Raw genomic sequence first — 21565 nt, forward strand, 5'->3', positions numbered from 1 at the left:
GGCCGGCGGCGGGGGAGGGGAGGGGCGAACCAGCGCCCCGCCCTGCCCGCGCGCAGGCGCACGGCGCGCGCTCCTACCATGCACCGCGCGCGGGGCGGGGGGGCCGGGGGACAGAGCGGGCGGGGGGAGAGGGGAGGGCACACAGCGAGTCTGTGAGGGGTGGCACCGCACACCGTGTTAGTAAGGAGTGTCACCGCACACGGACGGGGCGGGGTGTCACCGCCACACTGCGTCAGTGAGGGGTTTCACCGCACACAGCGTATTAAGGGGGGTGTCACTGCACACGCTGCTCAGTGCAGGCTGTACTGCACACCCGGGTCACCGACGCTGCACAAGGGTTTGAGAGCTCCCTCAGAAAAACAAACCCCGTGACGGGAGAACTGTGGTAGGAGACCATTAAATAAAACCCAAGACGATGAATCCGGGTTCTGTTCTGCATTCACACAACCAGCCTTCGGTTCTTGAGACACAGCTTCAGAGCATCACAGAGAAAAAGCCAGGTGGCCACAACATGACAAAGATTTGCTTTTTATTGAAGCACTTTTGTTTGAGTCAAAGCTTTTAAATGGCTACCCCAGTAACTGGGAGTGAATCAATTAATTTCAGTTCTCAAAGTATAAACAGCAACACGTTATGAAGATACAGCAGGAGCTGCCACTGGTTCCCACGAAGCAGAGAGGATGCTCCCAAAAACAAGGTTTGTGATCAATAAAACAGGCTGCGCTTTATTAAGAGATTTATTGGCTTTGCCTGTTTTGATTTTGTCCTCATTTGGCTTGTTAATTACTTGAATCATTTCCACCACTGGACTCCATATTGTATCTACCAATATTGCAAGTTACAGCCACAAACACCCTCTTAGCCTGGATCCCTGACAGCTGCTTCTCTATCCTACAATAATGTACATTTTTTTACTGTCGTGGAGTTTCAGAAATTTTGCTTATGAACGTAATATTGCCACCTGATTTGAGAAGCTGCACACAGATCAGAAACAGTGTGAAGCAGAGGAGCTGACAGGGTAGTTCACAAATCAAAAAGCTTTCATCCTCTCAGAATACAAAAGACTTTGATAACGTGCTAGCAGCTTTGGTGAACACTAGTGAAAGAGAGATGATACCATATCTGACATTAGGATCCCAAGAATTTCCCAAACCAGCCTCCCTTATATTCACAAGGCTTTACCTGGAACACTAAGAAGAATTGTGCAGTGTTGGTCTCATTCACAACTGAAGCAGACAGGAGGCAGGGAAAACAAATCCTCATTCTGCAGTGTAACTTCAAGCGGGATCTTGTGCATGGCATTTTTCTTCCCTCCTTGTGTGAGAGAGCCTGAAAGGAGGCAGCATTAAAGAAAAAAAAAATCATAAAAAAACCCTGGAAAGCTTTTATCTTTATTTCCCTTTCCTCTAAATATAACAAAGAAATTATACTGCCTGTTTGTGTAATATTAGGGACATTTAGATAAGCCAGCAGTTGTTTTGTAAACTCCCGCAGCTACACTAGTAGAATCAGTCTCCTCTGCAGACACCAACACGAGCCTGATATCCCAACAATATACAGATGTAAAATTTTAAATGTTGGCCATCTACAGCAGTGTAAATCCCACATTGCACTGAGACAGCCTGCTCACACAGGTGTAATAGAACTAGATCAGAAACTGTTTATACAACTAAATGATAGTAACTTGCACACCACAAATAATTTCATGTAACACTACGCTGCAGATCCCTTTATATTAACCCTGTACACCAGACACACCTCATCTCACTACAGCTTAAAAGCAGGCAGTAAGAACTAAACCTTCATTCTCATGGGCTGTCAGCACTGTCACACAGAGCAACCAATGAAAAAAATATTACTAAATAACATGGAGGAAATCATTTTCTCAGAGACAAAATATAACAAATAGGACAGGAATTTGGCTGGCACACCTTGTTAAACACTCATCTAGTCACCATATCCAGATACCATTTCAAAAAAATTCAAAGTAGCGAAAGAAATTAACCACCAATATAGTGCCTGGATCATCTGTTCCTTGGAAATAGTTTAATTGAAAAATAGAACCTACTCGTATTTCAATTTATAGACTCTAAAAATAAACTTAAAATGTACTACTAGGGATTCTGCAGGACTTCCAGGGAAAAAAGAAACAGGGGAGAACCTGAGAACAGGGCTTACGTGCATGTGCATTTTTATCACCCGTGTACAGATCTGTGGAAGCAGAAGCTCAGAAAGGATGATCATGATATGAAGACAAATTCAGACTGAAATAAATAAGGAGGATATCATTGAATTACTCAAAGGCAATGGCAGGTTAAAACAAGGTGGCACCGGACAACCAGGAGACAACTCGGATTCAGAATAGTCTGTGCTCTGTGTGAAACATATGAGAAACAGCAATTATAAGCACTGTGTACATAATGAAAAGATTAAATAAACATGTGGGAAGTAATATAAAGTTTTAAAAAGAAAGGTTCAAAAGGTACTTCGCTGCTCAGGTGCTTACCCTGCAACATTAGATGCATCATTTTTCAAAATTCAGGCAACTTTTGGACAGAACCTAGACCGTATATTCCTTCTGAACCATGAGTACTGAAACGCTGGGAACAAGAGCTTGTTTTGTTTGTAAGACAAGAGAATTAGAGGAAATTGATTCCCTATAAAATTATACAAGAGTAGAACATGGTCTTGAGCAGGTGGTGGTGCGTGTTACATCCTTGGCTTGCTTGCGATTTTTTTAAAGACCTTAAGAATAATTTCAGTTTTAAAGCTTAGCACTGGAACTTAACTTGCTGCTGGAAGATGCACGTTTAATCCTTACACAGCATTACTTTCACATATTGAGGCCGACATCACGGGTAGTCAAAGAATATGTTTAATAAAAAATAATTAAACTTCCATTTGCTCTATAGAACATCATAGAAAGTAATTCAATAAATTACAAATGACTTTTTAAGACGCTCGTTCAACTACAGAAAGCAAATTCAGACTACACAGAACACAACTGGCAAATATTGCAAATGTCCAAAAAAAACCTGGACTAAGACTTGGATCATGAAGCCTGAAACAAGGGATAGAAATACAAGGCAATAACAGCTAAGGTTTTTTTTTTAGTAACTACCAACACACACTTTATCATCACCTTGGATATCCTTTTAATTTTAACTTCAGTATTAGTGTAATTCTACTGAGGTTTCCTTATAACCCTTAACTTTATACAACCGTATTTGCATATAGTTTAGCTGATAGTGGGACATTTTTTCCCCTTCTGGTTCAAACTGATGAAAAATAAACCAAATATATTATGTTCAAGTCTACACCAGCCTTCATTACTTGAAACTGTAATTGCCTTATTACATAGAAAGAATCACTAGAATGGTAACCAAACTCACTTGACCATAATAGGAAAATACTTTATTTCATAAATCTGATATAAATTAGGTTTTAGCCACAAGATTTAGGACTTGTTTTGTGGGGGAAGGGTGGGAAGTGATGGCATTGTTGACATACTCCATCAGCAAATGAAGTTAATAACTGCTTGTAAAACTTTGGCTATTTCATAGATGCATCCTAGTTAAATAAAAGTGCTATATTACAAAGGGCAAAATATTAAATACGAAATACTTTTTATTTTTTTAATGCTGAAGAATTGCTACCCCCTTCTCTTGGCAGTTTTTGATTTTCACTATTGCTAAGACACTGCATGAAGGGCCAAAAATCAGAATACTATCTGGGAAAATACGTAACCAGCACAATCCAAATGGTACTTCTGTAATTACATCTAATACTGCTTCTAATCATGGGGCTAGTTATTTTGCACATAGAAACTTATATTTCATTGGTAAAGTTCTTGATAAAAAACAACACAGTTGTTTTACTGTACAAGCAAGCAACAGAACTATATCAAAATATACAGTTTTTGTTTTTTACTTTTTAAATTTATCCCTTTGTAAAGCTTTTTCCATGACTTTCACTAGTACCTGTATCTATTTTCTCTTAACACTTGCCTATTCTTGGACCACAAATGATGTAACCAAGGTCAACTGAAGTCTCAGTCAGTTCAGAAGTTCTGTAAATGTGAATCTGGGCCTCGACCGTGTCAGAGTAATAGCAGCTTCAGAAGAAGGAGGAATCATATCACACATCAAATCTTAGACAGATTTTATATAGTAAAGGGTTCTAAGGATTTGGACTTTAACAGATGCCTTATGCCCTGTTACTGTGGTTTCTAGGAATAATTTGTCTTCCTTACTATTCAAAGTGCTTTTTCTTTAGTGGGTAACTCAGCATAATATAGGAAGTGAGATCCAAATAATGATTTTGGATAATATTTAATATTTAGTCAGATTTAAATCTGCAGAGAAGTTTAAACTCAAAAGGAGTTCAAAACTATCTGTACTTTATTTACCATTATTAAGTGGGAACTCCAGGAGGTTTTATGACATAAAACACAAATAGAAATCTACACAAACAAAGCAAACAAACAATTTTTACATGAATTATGCAGTGTTGAAAGGTCTTTTCAGTGGCACTTTACGACAGTTTGCCTCTTCTGAGTCTTGGGGAAACTACTCCTCATTTCGGGACTTTTAATTCTGCAGAGGGAGCCCAAAACTTTGCAAGGTGTAAACTAAATAGATCTACATGGTGCCAAGTAGCATGAGATAAGACAGTTTTTGCTTTAATTGCCCCTTACTGCTGTCTAAGAGAACAGTTGTAGTAAGGGGGAAAGAAAACCTCAACAGTCATATCTCAAATAATTCAGATTTTAACATGCTATACAGGATGTCTTTAGAAAACAAAACAAAACCTGAAAACAAGTAATAGAAACCAATGTAAACTTCCTAAACTAACTCAGCTGAGGTAACAGGTAGCCAGTTTAATTGGCTGATTGGGAAAAATTTATCTTCTTTTAAACACACTTGTACCTGAATTGGAAACAGCAGTGCATCACAACACTAGAGCATTTTCATGTAATTAAAGCAATGGATGGTGATGTAGATTCTACAGCTTTCATGACATTCATTAGCTGCCCAAATTATTGCTGAGTTTTGATCTGTAAATTATAAGTGTCAAGGAGGCTGTAAAACTATATTCAAATTAAATCAATAATATGCATAAAGTATTCTGTGTTCACTGCAAATATATTAAATATACAGCTCTTACTTGAGCATTATTTTCATAAAATTAACCCCCCAACAAAATTATAATGCCTTTTGTTGTAATTTTACACCATTGTGTATTTGATAGTACATACAAGTTCAGAAACTTATGAACTTCAAGAAATATTACATGCAAAACGTCTCTGAAAGCAGTTTGCACTTCTAAACAAATACTGAAATGTTCGGTCAGTAAATCATTGATGCACTCAACACTGGGTTATTTACAATGAAATAATTAAAGAATAAATTCAAAATCAGTTTATAATTTAAGTGCAGAGTCTGGGGTCAGTCTTCATCACTAGAATCCGAATCCTCAGATGAAGACGATGTACTATCAGATCCAGATGAAGCATCTGCTTTCTCTGAACCCTCATCTGTGCTGTTTTCGTTGTGAGAGCTTGGCTCTGTTCCCCCTTTGTCTTCCTGATCTCTAACCCTAGAATTTTCCTCCTTTTCTTCTGTGGGCTTGGCTGAGCCCGTGTCATTGCTTTCACTGTTCTGTACATCAAAAATATTAGACTGAGACAAAGCTGGGATATGAAGATTAAGGCCTGGAGTGAGAAGCATCCCTGGGTAAAGTATGTTGGACAAAAGTAAAGGGTTAAGAGAGAGAGGATTGGCAGCTGCAGCAGCAGAGGATGTTGAAGGAGAACTTGAAACAGAGTTTTCACCACCAGTATCCGTATTTTGATCCTCTGTCCTTTCTTTCTTTATATCCACCTCCTTAGAATCGTTTCCCTTTTTCTCCTCCGAAATGGATTCTGTAGACTTTGTCAGAAGTCCTCCCATGCCCAGCAAGTTTGGTAATCCAGCCATCCCTGACAGGAGCATGGGGAACATGGCAGCCATGTTCTTGGCTTCTCCTCCAGCAGCTAGGCCAGCTGGCATTCCCATCAGTCCCGCTGTCACTTGCAGCGACTGCAGGTTCTGCAGGTTCTGCTGTAAGGCCTGGAGCCCGGGCAGATCCACGCCCGGGATCAATCCGTTGGCCAGCAGCGGGTTCACGGACACGCTGGTGGCCGAGGCCGCGGCGGCAGCTGCGGTTGCCTTGGCAATCTCGCTCTTGGGGCGCCTCCCTCTCCGGCTCACCTCCTCCCGCACCACCGGCCCCGTGAGGATGCGGTCAAACATACCCTCCGGGAGAAACCCCTGCAGGAGACAGTGGGTACTTTTAGTATTTTGAGAGCTTAAAGATGGCAAAGTAAAAGCAAATGAAAGACTCAAGTGTACGGTGACTGTCAAAGACGATTCCGGCACAGCAGCTTCTCTCCAGACAACTCACTGGAATGCGTGATGACTTTGTGCTACCACATCTCAAATGTCTGAAGGACCATTTCCACAGTGAGGTCCACACAGGGATCTTCTCACACTCTCTGCTTATCCTTACGCACTCATCCTTAGTGGTTTGCTGGGAGATCAAGCCAAATATAGCTCATTATAGGAGCAAGCTCAACCTAAGATCTAAACCAGCGCTGCTCTGAAATATTACCACATTGCAATCATTTGACAGTTTAATCAGCTACTCAATTTAAAGTTAAATATGTGTGGTTGCACACACATCAACAATCTCTGAGCCCTTTTTATTACTGCTAGTGTCTGTTTAGTGTCCTCATATTTCATTGCATCCATAAACTTGAGAATAAAGAGCAAAGACTCAAGTTGAATTTAAATTAATTTTCAAGCACTTCTATTTAGGATTTGCACAGTATTACTACACTTCTATAGGTCCTTGTACCTAACATTGCAATGGACACTAAAATTTAAAAAGGCAATCATTAAGATCAAGTATTACTCAGCTCAATACTACAATCACCTTTGTCCCCACAAGCAAATATCTCTAATATATATTAGCCTACTACAACTAGAGGAATTCAGCACTCAAGTTCTGTAATTCTGTTCTGTGGATAACTACTAAATTGCCAAAGTTATTCTCCTATTAGTTACACCTCTATTCACTGCAGTCTAATCCTCTTCCTAGTTATCTATTCTTCTACCAGAATGTTGCAGCAGGGTACTGCAGAGACTGGCATTTAGAGCTTCACAGAAAGGTTGCAAGTTCTGTTGACAGTGAATTAGAAAAAACTTTAACTTGGTCATGTCTTTGCCAGAGGCTGAAGGTGTAGCATAAATAAACTGACAAGTTAGACTAAGTGAGGAAGTAAACTTCTAAAGAATATTGACAAAATCATCTTCACTTCTATTAGACACATGAAATGGAAGAGTAACCAGGTTACACAGAAACCATTTTTTACTATACAACACAACTTTGTTCAAAACAAGTTCAAAATATGTCCTTATCTTCAAGGCAAGATTGAGGGTAGTAATTTCTCAAAGGTGCACACTAAAAGTAAATTAATTAAAAAGTAAAATAAATATTTAAAATTAATATTGAAAATTATGTAAATTTCTTCATAACTGTAACTTTAAGGATGTATTCTTATTCCTAAATAATACCTGGGCTAATATCTTTCCTAAAAAAATTAAGGCTGTATTTAAGATATGAAACAGTCACAGCATTTTAGCACCTTCAACAAAATCTCTAATTTGGGGTTGCCAGCCACTGTTCCCCCCTACCTCCTACTCACAGCAAACCATTTACTGAACTAGGCCAGCAGGTAAAAAGCTGACATTGACTCACGTTCCACATTTAATGTAACACCAGAAATGAAAAGCACACCTTTGGACATGCCTTTTTTCCTGTTTGCCTTGTTTGCTTTTCAGATACATTTCACGACATGGTTATCTTATTCTGTAAATACTCACAGACTGTTTCACGACTTCTCCCCATTCAGGAGCCACTCCATACTCTGGATTTTCTTTCAAGAACCTGCACAAATCCTTCAGAGGGGGAGCAAATGCACCTCCCACCTGAGAAGCAGAAGATAAAAATCAGGAAATACTTCATATTTGCTAAGAAAAGAGGCAACATTCATACCTTACACTGTTTCATTTTTGCCTTTTAAATAAAACATCTGTCCAAATCTGTTCAGTAGACATCAGTAATATTCTGCCTGCCTTTCCTGAATATTGCCTTTTAGCCTTCCCCATTGCCCATTCAAATGCATTATGCTGTTCCCAAACTTTGATCACCTCTCCAAAAACTTCAGTTCAACACCTGCTCTCACATCTTCCACTGTCGGGTTTTTACACAAAAATTCTCCTTTTGTTCTCCTGTTACACTGTTTCACCTAGAAATGTGACTGACAGCCAATACACACACAGGTGAACCATAAAGGTCAAATGCCAGAGATAATTGAAAAAAGCAAAAGCAAAATGATCAAGTACACAGGATTTCTGCAAATCCAGTGGACAAGTTTCCACGCAGGATGTGCTACCAATATAATTTTAATTGTGTCAAAAATAGTAATGAGAAGTTTACACAAAATTTGAACTTCTGACAATGTTGCCACTTTGATCAGAACAGCACACATTTTAGTGGCCCTGCCTCTGTCTGACTCAATGGCACAAATGTTGCACCACACTGAGTGCTCAATCTATTTGAACAGAAACCTTGGGGTTTCTATCCATGCCTTATATATTTTCACACTCGAAAAACATTTACTGGAAGATTACAACTGACTTTCTTGCTCTGTGCCAAAACTTTAAAACAAACACCTTTCATTTGTACACTTGTACAGTTTTAGCAAGTGTAGTATATGGAGTTCTTCATTTGGGTAACTTTTCATTTGGGGAATATCAAAATGGGAACAGTGCCATGATTACCTTTCTTGCATTTCTTCTATTTATGAGCTGAACACGTTCTTCCCCCGTCAAACTATTAACATCCAGTTTATTAGGGTTTCGACAACGGTGTCTTTTTTGTTTGGGCCTCCCATCGTGCAGCTGCATCCTCTGTTATAAAGGAATTTAAAAGCCAATTACCTTTCTGATATAACTTTATTAAAAATGGTAAGATATCTGTACGTTCTCGAGTCAGGCATTTATTCCAAGTCATCTTTGATTGCAGAAATATTTTAATAACAATAGTAATTTACTAATCACAATCATTTAATAATCAGCTCAGTGAACAGCATCTTCTCTCTGACACCTCATTGCTTTGTTTTACTCATTTTTCAGTTTTTAGCAGTGCTTTAGCTGTCTGGAACGTGGTTGCTGTTCTGTATTATAACATCTTTATGGAGAAGCAAAGTTGTCATTCCAGATGTCATACACATGATTTTCTTACATCCTGCTCAACATTAGCAAATCTCAAATTCAGAGGTAACAAAATGAGATGATGATACCCACACAAACATCACTACCAGAGCAATGTAATGTAGGTATGAGATATATTCCACAGTAAAGTCTTTAATCCTCTTGCACATCACTAAATATGCTGTTATACACTTTCAGCTCCCATCATCAGTATCATGGTAATAGGAGTTTTCTTATCCTAGACAGTTTTTTAAATCTTAGGTGAAATTAGACAAAGATTGAATGTCTTGGTTTAGTATTGCTTTTCTTAGCAATTACATTTGTGAGGAAAAAGAAAGGCTTGCAAATTCAAATTGGAAAAGAAACAGACATTTTTCTTTTCCTAAACAGAACAGAAGAACAAAGAAATAAAGCCTTATAACACAGAATACAAATCCAAATACAACTTGAGAAATTCTACTATTTAGCTAAAGCAGAGCTGGAAGGAATACTCACAGGAATACAAGCTCCTGAATCTTCAACATATCCAGGATGTTCTTTAAGCCACCTTTCTAAATCTTTTCTTTTGGGGGCATCATCACCTGCAAGCCTTGTTCCATCTTTCAGGTTAATAACAGGAACTGGACTCTCTGCATCAAGCATTCCTTGGGGCTGTGTGTAAGTGAGTGCTGGGTTTATTCCTGCAGCAACCTGACAGGAGTTAATACCTGGATTAACCTGGAGAAATTAAAAATATTTGACTAAATTCTCCATAGAAAACAAGCCATCACAATTATTTCATGTATGATTCAATGAAGGGCACAGTCCTGCAGATCATTATGCACAGACTCAAGGACCTGGGCACACTGCTCATGCCACAGATACCCCTTCAGGTCACTGTGCAACCAGGTCCCATAACAGGTACTATAGGAAAGGATGTCAGAAGTTTTAGCAGATCAAAAAAACAAATTTTTAATAACACATTGTTAATTAAAGTCCACCAAAACTAAATTAAATTTACATTTTACAAATAGTTATCAATACTGTGTGTATATATATATATGTAAATTTAATAAAACTCCATCAATTCTCATCTGTGTTGTCATAAACAATCAGTGAACAATTTCAGAAGAAAACCCCAAACCTAAAATTTTTAAGTAATAAAGTTTTTGTTGAATGTCAACAGCTGGTTATGCTCATTTAAGGCACTAACAGTAATTTGCATCTTATTTTTTTGGACACAAAATCAAGTTTACTTACATGATTAGGCTGTTTATTTCTATTCATAAAGAGGACATCAACTCCCTCCACATTCTTCCTTCTTCCTCGTCTCTTTTTGACTACAGGCTGACTGTCAACTATGACTCCATTGGCACTGGCTGTTAAATGACTGGAAGTACCTAATAAATGATGCCATAAAACCAGCGTCAGATACTTGTTTATAAAACCAAATATGTCTGAACAGAAAAAAGAAATAAAATTACTTGAAATAGTGCAAGTGCATACGATTTCTACATCTAATAGCTAAGACAAATTGCCTTTTGTTTTATGACTGTTCAAAACACTATGAATATCAGGCTGTGAAAAGCCATTCTACTGTGAAAATTTCATTACTGCCTCCCCTACCCCCTCCAAATGAATCTGTACAGAGGCAAGAACTGTTGAAAACTGCTGACATCACACACACACAGACAGACATCCCTAAATAAATGTTTAGCAAGATCTTAATGGTATGTTGCAAAAAACCCAAGAAAGTACAAAATGCAAGTGAAGGGTAGTAATTTTTTTAAAGGAAATGTTTTTATCCACATCTGTATGCAATCCCAAAAAATTAATCACTTAATCAGAAGCTGGTCTAAATCAAGCACACAATTCTAATAATTTCAAGTATTTTAATCCAAATGTTAACTGCTTACTTTAGGCTCATTTTTATCTGTCAGTGTATACCTACTGTTATTTTCTTTATGAAAATTAGCTCTAAGTTTTTGGCTGTAAGTCAAACATTGATTCCAGACTATTTTCCTCTACTGTTTCTTTACATGAGACACAGGAAAGATTCTGAAGAGTGCAAACTGGCACAGGCATAAATCTGGAACTCTTTATCTTTACTTACAAAGTAGTCATATTAAGTTCTGAGCTAAACAGATTACTGTCAGGGTACACTGATGCACTTAATAATTATTAAAATCTTCTTTGGGGGGTGTTTGTAATGTATAATGGCATCATTCTAATAAATGAGTATTTCAGTTAACTGACACTGTGAGAGAATACTCCTGTGCTCCAAACTGGAGTCTCCACACCAGACAGAATTTCTCCAGACTGCAGTTTAGAACATTAACATTGCAAACATCTCTCTCCATTGCCTATACGTGGAGATAACAGAAGAACACAGAAGATGAGATTTAATACTAACCCTTAAGCCCCCTGATATTTTCTGTACCTGATTTGGGAAGTGATTTTGGGAAGTTGACAAGGCTGGTTTCTGAAGCGTTCTGGAGTTCACGCAGCCGAGCCAGATATTGCTGCTGACCCAAAGCACCTTCATCGCTTTCAAATGGTCTTTTCTGGGACAGTCCCTGCTTCTGAAAAGTCAATTTCAAACCACCTTCCTGTTAAATAAATGCCAGGGTTAGAAGAGGCTCTTCTGAAGCAGAAATGACTACTTCATAATCAGGATTCTCACATACAAACTGTTACTCCAGTAGAGTTGAGGAAGAATGAAAACACTGTATTAGACCTTAAAATAAGTCTTGCTTCTCCATGTAAAACACAAATATGAACAGAAATTTCATCTCAGCTGAAAAATCCAGACACTGATCAGCTGTCTACCTCCTGAATGCAGTCCTAAAAAAATGCCAAACCCAAGTACAAGAGGAAACATTCACACATCTTTATGTGCTACGAACATGTCTCAAATTGCACATAAGAAAAGGGTTTGAAGCTTCTAGCCTGCATTTAAACGAGGAAATTTTCCTATAATCCTCTAAAAGGCCATGAAATAATAAAGTGCTTGCTGGAGAGGATATGCTGAAATGTTTAAAAAAAAGCTGAACAACAGAAATACCTTTTTATACTAACCAGATTTCTTAGAAACAGCATGAGGCTGTCTGAGGAAGCACCAGAATGGCAAAAATTCAATTCAGACAGAAAAATAATGATTTCTTCCAGTGGCTTATGCAAATAAAAAAAACAACCAAAAACAAAAAACCAAAACACCACAAAAAATCCCTCCCCCAAAAACCAAACCCAAAACCCAAACACTCAATGCCCAGAAGCAGCAGACCCAAATACCCACAAACAAGTGTGTGAAGGAAGTGAGAGTGAGAGCAGGCAGCCACTTGCAGGTAAAGCATGCCGCACACCGCAATCGCAACCAGGTCCTAGGGCAATAAAAATAAACATACGTCATTGATTTTCACTGTAAACTCCTTTTCTCGTACATGCTTCTTCACCTTTGACATCTGTGGTGACTGATCATATTCTTCTTTAACACCTGCAAGAGGGGGTGTCGGAGCACTGGGCTCACTGTAATCTGCAGCTGCACCAGAACTATCCAGTAGTTTGGTTGTGTAGAAAGATGCCACCGTGTTGCTGTCATAGCTCCTCCTGGCTGAGGGCCATTTACCTTTCAGCACTGTTTGACAAATGCTGTCAAGCCGATTAATCATAACTCGATCCTAAAAACCAGAGAAAACAGTTTTGTAAGAGCAATGCCTACCAACAGGGTGCACGTTATATTTATGTATTATCTTTTAATTCTAAGAAGAAGAGAAATTACATCACTTTTATCACTGGACTCGGACTTAATAAGAGTTTGAAGTTCCTGGATTTGCACTGATTCCCTGAAGTTTCTGAACGCCACCTCTGTACTTAATTTCACTACCTACCTGTAAATAAATATGCAATCTCTCTTATCTGTACAAGGTCTGGGGCCTGCAAATGCTTGAAATACGTTATCTTACTGATTCTTAAAGGGAAGTTATGGTAACCAATGAAGCAGTATTTGTAGGTCTGGCTTTGACTCACTGGTAGCAGGATCTGAACCCGTGAACAGCACCACAATGTACAGAAAACAGCATTTATAAAACTAAACCTACAGACTTTTATTCACGTCTCCTTTTAGCTTTTGAAACCACGTTATTCCTCATTCCCATTCTGTAGACACCAAACACAGATTAAGACTTCACACACCTCCGTAATACACAGATCTCAAGTTCCAGTAAACTCAGCTAAGTATACAAAGAGTCCAGAAAGTACTGGGTTTTCTGATAATTTCACAGTTCACAGTCAAATAAAACACGTGAATGCTAAAATTACAAGTTCAGTAAGCAAACACTTTTGCCAAGTTCAAGACCCTCCTCTATATTTGATAAAAGGGAATTTTTTACACTTTGAATGTAATTTTTCACGTGCCAAGCACCTGTGACATCAAAGTTTTGCTCCTCTTCTCAAAATGAATATTCAAAAATTATGAAAAGTAGTATTTAGATTTAAATGCATGTTCCAGAAGCAAACATAACAGCAACTGAAAGTTCCTAAAATTCAAATCCTACATCTATTTATCCTGCTTCACAGTTTTAACATATTAAACTGAATACTAATGTCACAGCCCAACTTCTACTACTACTCTGGTTTTCAAAGTTGCATTATAAACTTGCCTTTGGCCAGTAGGATGCAGCCAACATGTATCCACCTTGTAGGAGGTAATTGGAATTTGGTGTTCCATTGTTCATCTGGAAACTGTCTTGTGTCTCATCCTGTGTGGTACTGAGAGAGGCCACACTCTCTTCATCATATGCTTTTATATGTGGAGTTCCTTCTGCTAAATAAAACCACCAAAATCATTTCACGTTGTAAAGAAGTTAAACGCCCATTGTTAGAGGTTCAGGTAAACAAAACACACAGAACAATGTTCAGAGAAAGTCCAAACACAAAGTTAAACTGAAGAATTAATTGGTTTTTCAGGATGATGGCTGATCCTTTTCTAGGCATGTAAATCCCACACATATTCCTGTTAATATTTCAAATGCTTGACATGTCGAACATTTAGCTATTTGAAAATGGACATGCTTCAGAGTAATCTAATAGACAGTCCTCACTTAACATATTTCTTTCATAAGCCAACACTCACTAACATACAGGATTAAATTGAAAACAAAGGTGTCTATAACCAGAACATGGCAAATCTATTGGGACAGCGCTTTTAAAGAACAGCCCATTTCATTTACTGGATGCTTGAACATGGGTGCCCACACATTTTAATTGTTCAATTTTTAATCACTAAGGATTTTTTAAAGTATCTTTCCAGTGTAGTGTGTCCTCTGACTTTCTTATATCTTAATCTTTTATGATTATTATTTTACTTCTGTCCCCATCAGACAACAATGTGAGTTTCACTATCACATGGGGAAACAGTCTGAAACAAAAAAAAAGTGTGGCCTGAAAAAGCAAATATCACATCAGCACAAGGAGTAAGAGGGACAGCTCTACAGAAGTCAAATTCGTCCTTAACATTAGTTTTGTATTCTGATAGTCATCTGATAGAATTCAGCACTTCCTTAAAAGATGCTTCAAATGTGAGAAACATGCCAAAGGCCTATAATCATTTGTACAACAAATTATATAAAACCTGGCTTAAAATTAAAATGCAGATCAAGTTAAGAGAACTTTCCAGCATTTACTAATCTCTTCAACACCAACTTGCAGCAAAATAGCCACAAAAATAACGGCCAACTGATTTATGAGATTCTGCAGTCTGAGGATGGCACCATTACTTGACTAAACAGACTGAGCTGGCACAAAACAAGCCTAATATTTGGACTTGTAGCACATGGTATAGTATGCATTATCTCATCTAAATATTTGTGTTATATAGGCATTCCTTTGCTCTCACTGTTTTCATGTTTGCACACAACTGCTTCCTCTGAAAATGTCCTTCCACTGCTACAGGCAGCAGCATCTTAATCGTTTTGTTTAAGTGCATTTTACTTGCCCAGTAATCATTTCCCCAGTAAATTAATTCTATGGTTTCCATTTGTCATTTCCGCGGACAAGAAGATCCATCTGATTAACACAATGCCCTTTTCCCTGAGGTATGGGAAAAAAAAATAGGTTCTCTATGCTGTAATCCCACTGCCTGCCTTCATCTTCTTCCCTTCTCTATTACCATTTGCATCACACGTTAAAGAAATCTTTTCATATTCTGAGTTTCAATGGGGCAAGAGTAGAGGATACTTCATAGCAGAAAAGTAAAGAACGTATTAAATATTTGTTGGTGTATTAAAAACTTTAAATCACTTCATTTATCAGAGTTTTTTGCTTCTACTTTGAAGCTTTTGAAGGTATCTCTGTGTTACACAGTCCTATGTGCTGCTGTCGTCTCAGTCTTTTCTAAGCAGGTACCTATTTTTAGGTCTTTTTTAGGTGAAGTTTAGGAGAAGACTTTCAGAGCAAGTACACTGCTTAGGCACCTCCAGTTCACAATAAATAAAAAGCAGCTGACATGACTCTAGAGCTTGGACAGAAGGAAACTTGCAGGTCTCATGGAAGTACAATGAGGAAGCTACAAGGACAGATGAGCAAGAGTGGAAAAAACAAACAGGGAAACCAAAAGAATCTCTCTGTTTATGAAGAAAAAGAAACAGTAGTAGGGAATACACACATGCAATATATTTCCAGAAAACACTGGCCATTCGACTCTCCTCCCACACGTGAAACACATGCACAGCAACCTTGCTTAGGGAATCAGTCAACACATCCCAAGTACCTCACTCAAGGCACTGATATGAAGCAAAGAAAATGCAGTATTCCTGAAATTCTTCCAACTCACTTGGAGGAATCGAGAAAATGTGTTAATATTTAAGTTTACTTTTGTGGGATTTAATATGCTTTTTTAGACATTTCTCCATTAAGAATAAACTTGTTCAGTTTAAGAGTTATACTGCAGAAGTAAGACTACACACATACCACGTTTTTGTGCCTCCTCTTCATCACTATCACTCTCTTCAGACGATGACGATGATGACGACGATGATGATGAGGACGATGAGGAGGAGGATGAAGATGCTGAAGAACAAGATGACGATGATGAAGAGCTAGAGCCAGATCGAGAGTGTGAACAAGATGAGGAAGACGAAGAGGATGAAGATGATGACCTGGAAGAACAGGATGATCTATCTGAGTCAGAGTCTGAGTCAGAGCTAGAGTCAGATCCCCTTTTGCTGACTCTCTGTTTTTTGGAAGCTGGATTTGGAGTGAGAGGCTCTGTCCTTGCAGCCACCATGCGCCTGTCTGTCTCAGCCTTCACGCTAGGTCTGTGGTCTGAGACTTGTATTGGTGTGCCATTTTTGGGACTCAAAGGCTCAGATTTCATTACTGTCTGTGTCTCCTCTGTAGACATAGATTCCTCTTCAGAGGACTGAGGGTCCTCTTTCAGATTTTCATGTTTAGCTTTTGTGTCCTCAAAAGCATTCACTTTAACATCTGACAATCTTGACTGAGGCGTAAGAGGAGAAGCAGATAATGCCATCTGGTACTGATGCAAGAGTGGAGTAGAAGTCCTTGAGAGTGCCACTTTGTTTTGATTATAGTTCCTCTGGGCAGACATAAATGAGAGTTCAGGATCACGAAGAATATGATAATCTGTCCTGCTAACTCCATGTTTAGCAGCTCCAATAAGTAAATCCCTGTCATGAGTCCCACATTCCCACCAGACAGGTAAGTCTGGGTTTGGCTGGCATAGTTTTAGTCGTTCAAACAGCTGCGGGTGTCTAAGAGCCTGTTCTCTCACTTTCCTCAGGAGTTCAATGCGATACAAGGTCCGAGAAGCACGTTCCTCTGTAATTGGCTGGATAAAAATGTTTGGGTCTACGAGTTCTGCATTGAAACAAAACAAAGATGAGAACCTGGCAAAAACCCACTGCAAATTAGTACTACAAGTAGATGGCTTTAATCAGTTAATATATGTCTCCCCATTATAAGCTTTCAATTTTACTCTCAACGTGTTCCCTTAGTTCCCAATCCCCCATTTTTATTTCGCAGCACATGAAAGAAAATCTTTTTCAAGGTAAGCACTGACAACACAAATTCAAAAAGGAAAAACATATACACCTACCTTCTTTAGAGGGGAGCCGACAGACCCTCCTGCACATTGACATAAATGCATATAAGTACTTCTCCAAGCTCTCATCAGTTTTCTTGTGCAGTCGAGCCATCGCCCTAAACTTGGTCCAGTCAAACCGTCCCCTTTCAGGATCAAACACCACTCCAAACGTGGACACAACTCTGTAAAAGTCAGCTTCTTCTCTTCTCGTCCACCTTGATCAGCAAGAAAAAAAAAAAAAGGGAAATTCTGTAATTTTCTTCACTGTTTCACACGTTATTATGTCTTCAGTGCTTTTTTATATAAAGGAATAGTTTAGAAGTGTATTGACAGGCTGCACATACCTTTGCTGTCTTTCAATCTTTGCAGCCATTTTTGGATTTAGTGCAGCTTCTTCATATGGAGGCTGCATCATACTAGTCTGTATGGGGAATGGTGGCTGGATCTGCTGGGCCTGCCTGTTTTTACTTGTTCGTTGATAAGCTGTTATGAGGCGGCGAAGACGTGTCGTTAAGGCAGACTGAGTGGGCCAATAGATTTTGTCTCCTTCCATCATTTGTCCATCTATATTAAAAACAATTCACAGGAAAAATAAAGAAGTTGATCATTGCTGGTGTCTACAGTTCTACGCTAAGCAATCTAAATACATTTTAGCTGAGAGTCAGGAGACTGAAACAATTCAAAACACAAAAACAATTGGCTCAGATTTGAAGTTTTATGCATTTACCTCCATCTGCTATTACTAGATCACCTGGGGATGAAACATCATCCTGTAGAAAAACAAAAGTGAAGCACAATTTAGAACACAGCTCTCTCCAAAGATTTAGGTTAAACTTACATCTTACAGACAAGTTATGAATATGACAAAGACCAAGAGTAACATATAATTTGGACAAATGGCTAACAAGGCATTCAACAGAACTATACAACAATTCCCTCCCATTCCCACCCAAACAACTGCAGAAACACATGGAGTAAGCTTTATCAACTTAAGAGAAATACAGAAAAAATGGAATAACTTGCTCAACAAAAAGGTGGAAGTATTACATTCTAAGTGAACATGTATTAAAGTGTCTAAGTGAATGAGTGTTAAAAGGAGCTATTAATAGGTGCCTACAATACCTCTATGTCATCTTTAAACATTGCTGGTGCTGGTTTATATTCTGGATCTTCTACATCCCTGTTAAAATTTCAACACAAAAGAAGACATCTTAGTAATATTTTACAAGTCCTTACACTCTTTTCAATTAAGTGCAACTGATTTAAATTTAGTGAGATATACTGTATTTAATTTTCTGTTTGAAACATGGAAAACATTTCATGGCAGCTTTGGCTTGAATCCGGCTCCCCCCAGTTCATTATCTCATTCAAAGATAGTCTTTCTGACCACAAATGATAACCTCACTGATGAGGCGATGAATTAAAGCAGTTGTCTCTTTCAGCAGTCATTAGTAATTCTCAAGTTGATCTACTGGGGTCACTGGTTAGCTACACAAGACTAACAGACCAAGCTGACTGAACTGAAATCAAGTTCAATAGGTCTGTAGCACTCTGCCTCTGAAGGCTTTTGCACTTCAGTATTTAAGTAATATTTCTGATACAGCAACACAAGGTAGAATCCTTGTTAACACCAAGTTGCTGCATTTTTCATCTAACTGTGAAATCCCAAACTTCAATGGTTCTGTTACACCGTTCCTAACTCTTCTGCTCTCTGGGAGTAAAATTGAAGTAGTATTCTTCAAAACAATGACATAAAACCAGTTAGGAAGAGAATAAAAGTACAGCATATAAATTCAGACTTGCTTCGAGGCCCCAAAACATTAATGCCCCTTTCAAGTGCTCATACCCATCCATGTAATCATTTGCTCTCTGTTCAGCAGCAACTGCTTTTTCATCTGGCTTGCCAACCCTTTCCAAGAAGCACAGCGCTGGGTCTGCTCTGATAGTGTTGTATTTTTCATAACCTATAAAGGCAAAAAAAGTGGCAAAAATTCAACTTTCAGAGTAAACTATAAAAAAAAAATAAAAATTGAGTGTAGGGTGTTTTTATTTGTATGTACTTCCCCACTCCCCACAGTCATCCATATTACTCACCATGTTTAAAAACTCCAATTAAAAGAGATTTATCTGCCTCTGCATCCCACCACTCAGCAGGAACTTCAGAGTGATCTGGCTCCGGGACCCAAACATCAATTTCACTAAGGGGAATCACCAACAGCACACCAATATCAATAATATTCAGAGGAAGAAATAAAATTTTATATTCTTTGTACATTTCTATTCTATGTTGGATTTCAAAATTCCCTCATCAAGCCACAAATACACTAAAACCAGCAATACAAAACACCTAGGCAGTTTGGTGTCTTGTATTTGACAGAGATACAGTAACAGGGAAAGAATATGAAAGCAGAACCAGAATACAATATTCTTCCTCTCAGTGAACTCTACCGAGTCCCAGCAGTCTGTGCTTGCATAACTTTGCAAACCAAGCATTATCTATGTTTGTGTTTAATAGCATGAGAGGGACTGTTCTTCCACAAACACTTCTGAATCAAATTACAACTTTCTATGCACCACAAGCTTTTGTAGCTGTGAGTTGAAGAATTTACATACAGCAATATTTGCATTAAAAAAAAAAATTAAAAAAAAAATAGAGTACACAGCACATAACCAAAGCATACATAAAGAGAAAGGAAATACCTGCCAATTAGACTGTAAAGTATATAATTCTATCTTCCACTTAACTTTTTCAGTCTATTTGACTTATTTTACATTATATAGCTAGACTCAAACAGAAATCAGGACTTGCTCATGACAAGTTCATACAAAGTGTTTGGTAAACAAAAACCTGTTCCTCACAGACTAAAGATAAAAATATTTAGTTTTAACATTTCTTATTTAGGTCTAGGAAGATTCCTGAATTTTCATCTGACATTTGAAATAAAGAAGCAAAAATACTCTCTCTATAGTTCACCTGGCATCAGTTCCATCAAACACCTTTTGGAATTCATTACCAATGACTTCTTGCTTTAAGTAATACAGCATTCTTACTCGAAGTAAGACCCTAAACAAAGAAAAAAGAGAAATAAAAATATTAGCACTCTAAAAGCTTTCAATCCTTGTGGATGTTTTTGTTTTGTCACAGAGATTGAGTCATTTTCCTAAAATATACTTCCTTCAGTTTTAAGGGGAGATAATCTCCAATTCAGGACACCTAACAGTTTTTATTGCCATCACATTTACGAATTGTTTCATTGCAAAAGTTCTTTCAAGTCCTAAAGACCAGGGTCAGTAGAATACTCTTCACTTGCTTCATAAACTACTGCTAGGAACAAACTGCTGTTTGCCTTTCCCTGCTTAGAACGTGCTCTTAGAAAGGATAGAGTGGGCTGACAATCAACATCTTCCACATCACCTTTACATTCATTCCTTCTCAGTCAGAATTTGGTGCATGACCCCAATGGCTTCTCCATGCTTGACCTCAATTCTTGACTACAGCTGTATGAGGTGTCCAAGCAGATTATGACAAGTTTAGCTACAGAAAAATGATTTATCTAGAACAAGCTCATTCATGGCCATGACTGAACTTTCAACAAGCTGGTAACTCAGACCCTCAGAAGCCTGGAAAACATGCCAGGGAAACAGCACATAAGATTGAGGGGCAACAACTTTAGTGCTTTAACTTTCTTTGCTAAGCACTCCCCCTCCTTAGTTCTTTGGCTGCTGCAAGGCATGCCAGACATGGTAGCAAGAGATCTCTCTCTCTCTACAAATACACAGTTTCTTTAAAAATTATAACAATTATTTTACATGTGAAATCATCCGTTTACCTCCTAATACACTGCAACCTATTTATTCTAATCAAGCTAACACCATTAAAATTAGTTTCTTCGTAGTGCCACAAGTATTTTAAAACCTTTTAAGACAATGAGGAATTAGAAGAAAAAATAATATTTTTAAAAAAATGGAAATACATTCACAATTCAGCCACTGCTTACTTGTTGCAATGGTGTTTTATGTGCTTTTTGTATCCTTCATCTTGCAAGAGATGTTCTGGATTGTATTTTCGAAGCCATTCAGCTTTGTGTATATCAAAAGTGCTAGCCTGGGTCTTCACTTTTTTTCCTTTTCTTCCTCTAGGCACAGGGGCTGATAAGCCTAAATAATG

At 38.2% G+C, this 21565-nt stretch overlaps 1 protein-coding gene across 6 annotated transcripts in view; it reads right to left on the reverse strand.

Annotated features, from left to right (window-relative positions):
* Window positions 1-2859: 2859 nt before the first annotated feature.
* The window catches only part of CHD9 (chromodomain helicase DNA binding protein 9), an 85441-nt gene continuing 66735 nt past the window's right edge, over window positions 2860-21565 (reverse strand). For 5 of the 6 annotated variants that reach the window (XM_027685215.1, XM_027685213.1, XM_027685214.1 and 2 more), the window contains 17 exons: window positions 21396-21555; window positions 20372-20461; window positions 19492-19595; window positions 19244-19361; window positions 18520-18577; window positions 18125-18167; window positions 17742-17961; window positions 17410-17612; window positions 16263-17171; window positions 13955-14118; window positions 12701-12973; window positions 11737-11905; window positions 10557-10696; window positions 9813-10034; window positions 8886-9014; window positions 7926-8030; window positions 2860-6311 (listed from right to left, as the gene is read on the reverse strand). In XM_027685215.1, the coding sequence (XP_027541016.1) occupies window positions 5448-6311; window positions 7926-8030; window positions 8886-9014; window positions 9813-10034; window positions 10557-10696; window positions 11737-11905; window positions 12701-12973; window positions 13955-14118; window positions 16263-17171; window positions 17410-17612; window positions 17742-17961; window positions 18125-18167; window positions 18520-18577; window positions 19244-19361; window positions 19492-19595; window positions 20372-20461; window positions 21396-21555 (3971 nt within the window). In that variant the 3' untranslated portion in view covers window positions 2860-5447. The remainder of the gene's footprint in view (window positions 6312-7925; window positions 8031-8885; window positions 9015-9812; window positions 10035-10556; window positions 10697-11736; window positions 11906-12700; window positions 12974-13954; window positions 14119-16262; window positions 17172-17409; window positions 17613-17741; window positions 17962-18124; window positions 18168-18519; window positions 18578-19243; window positions 19362-19491; window positions 19596-20371; window positions 20462-21395; window positions 21556-21565) is intronic. The other variant, XM_027685216.1, reaches the window with a different exon arrangement.

Source organism: Neopelma chrysocephalum, unplaced genomic scaffold, assembly GCF_003984885.1.
Source record: "Neopelma chrysocephalum unplaced genomic scaffold, ASM398488v2 Primary Assembly neopelma1_68, whole genome shotgun sequence".
Classification (NCBI taxonomy): Eukaryota; Metazoa; Chordata; class Aves; order Passeriformes; family Pipridae; genus Neopelma; species Neopelma chrysocephalum.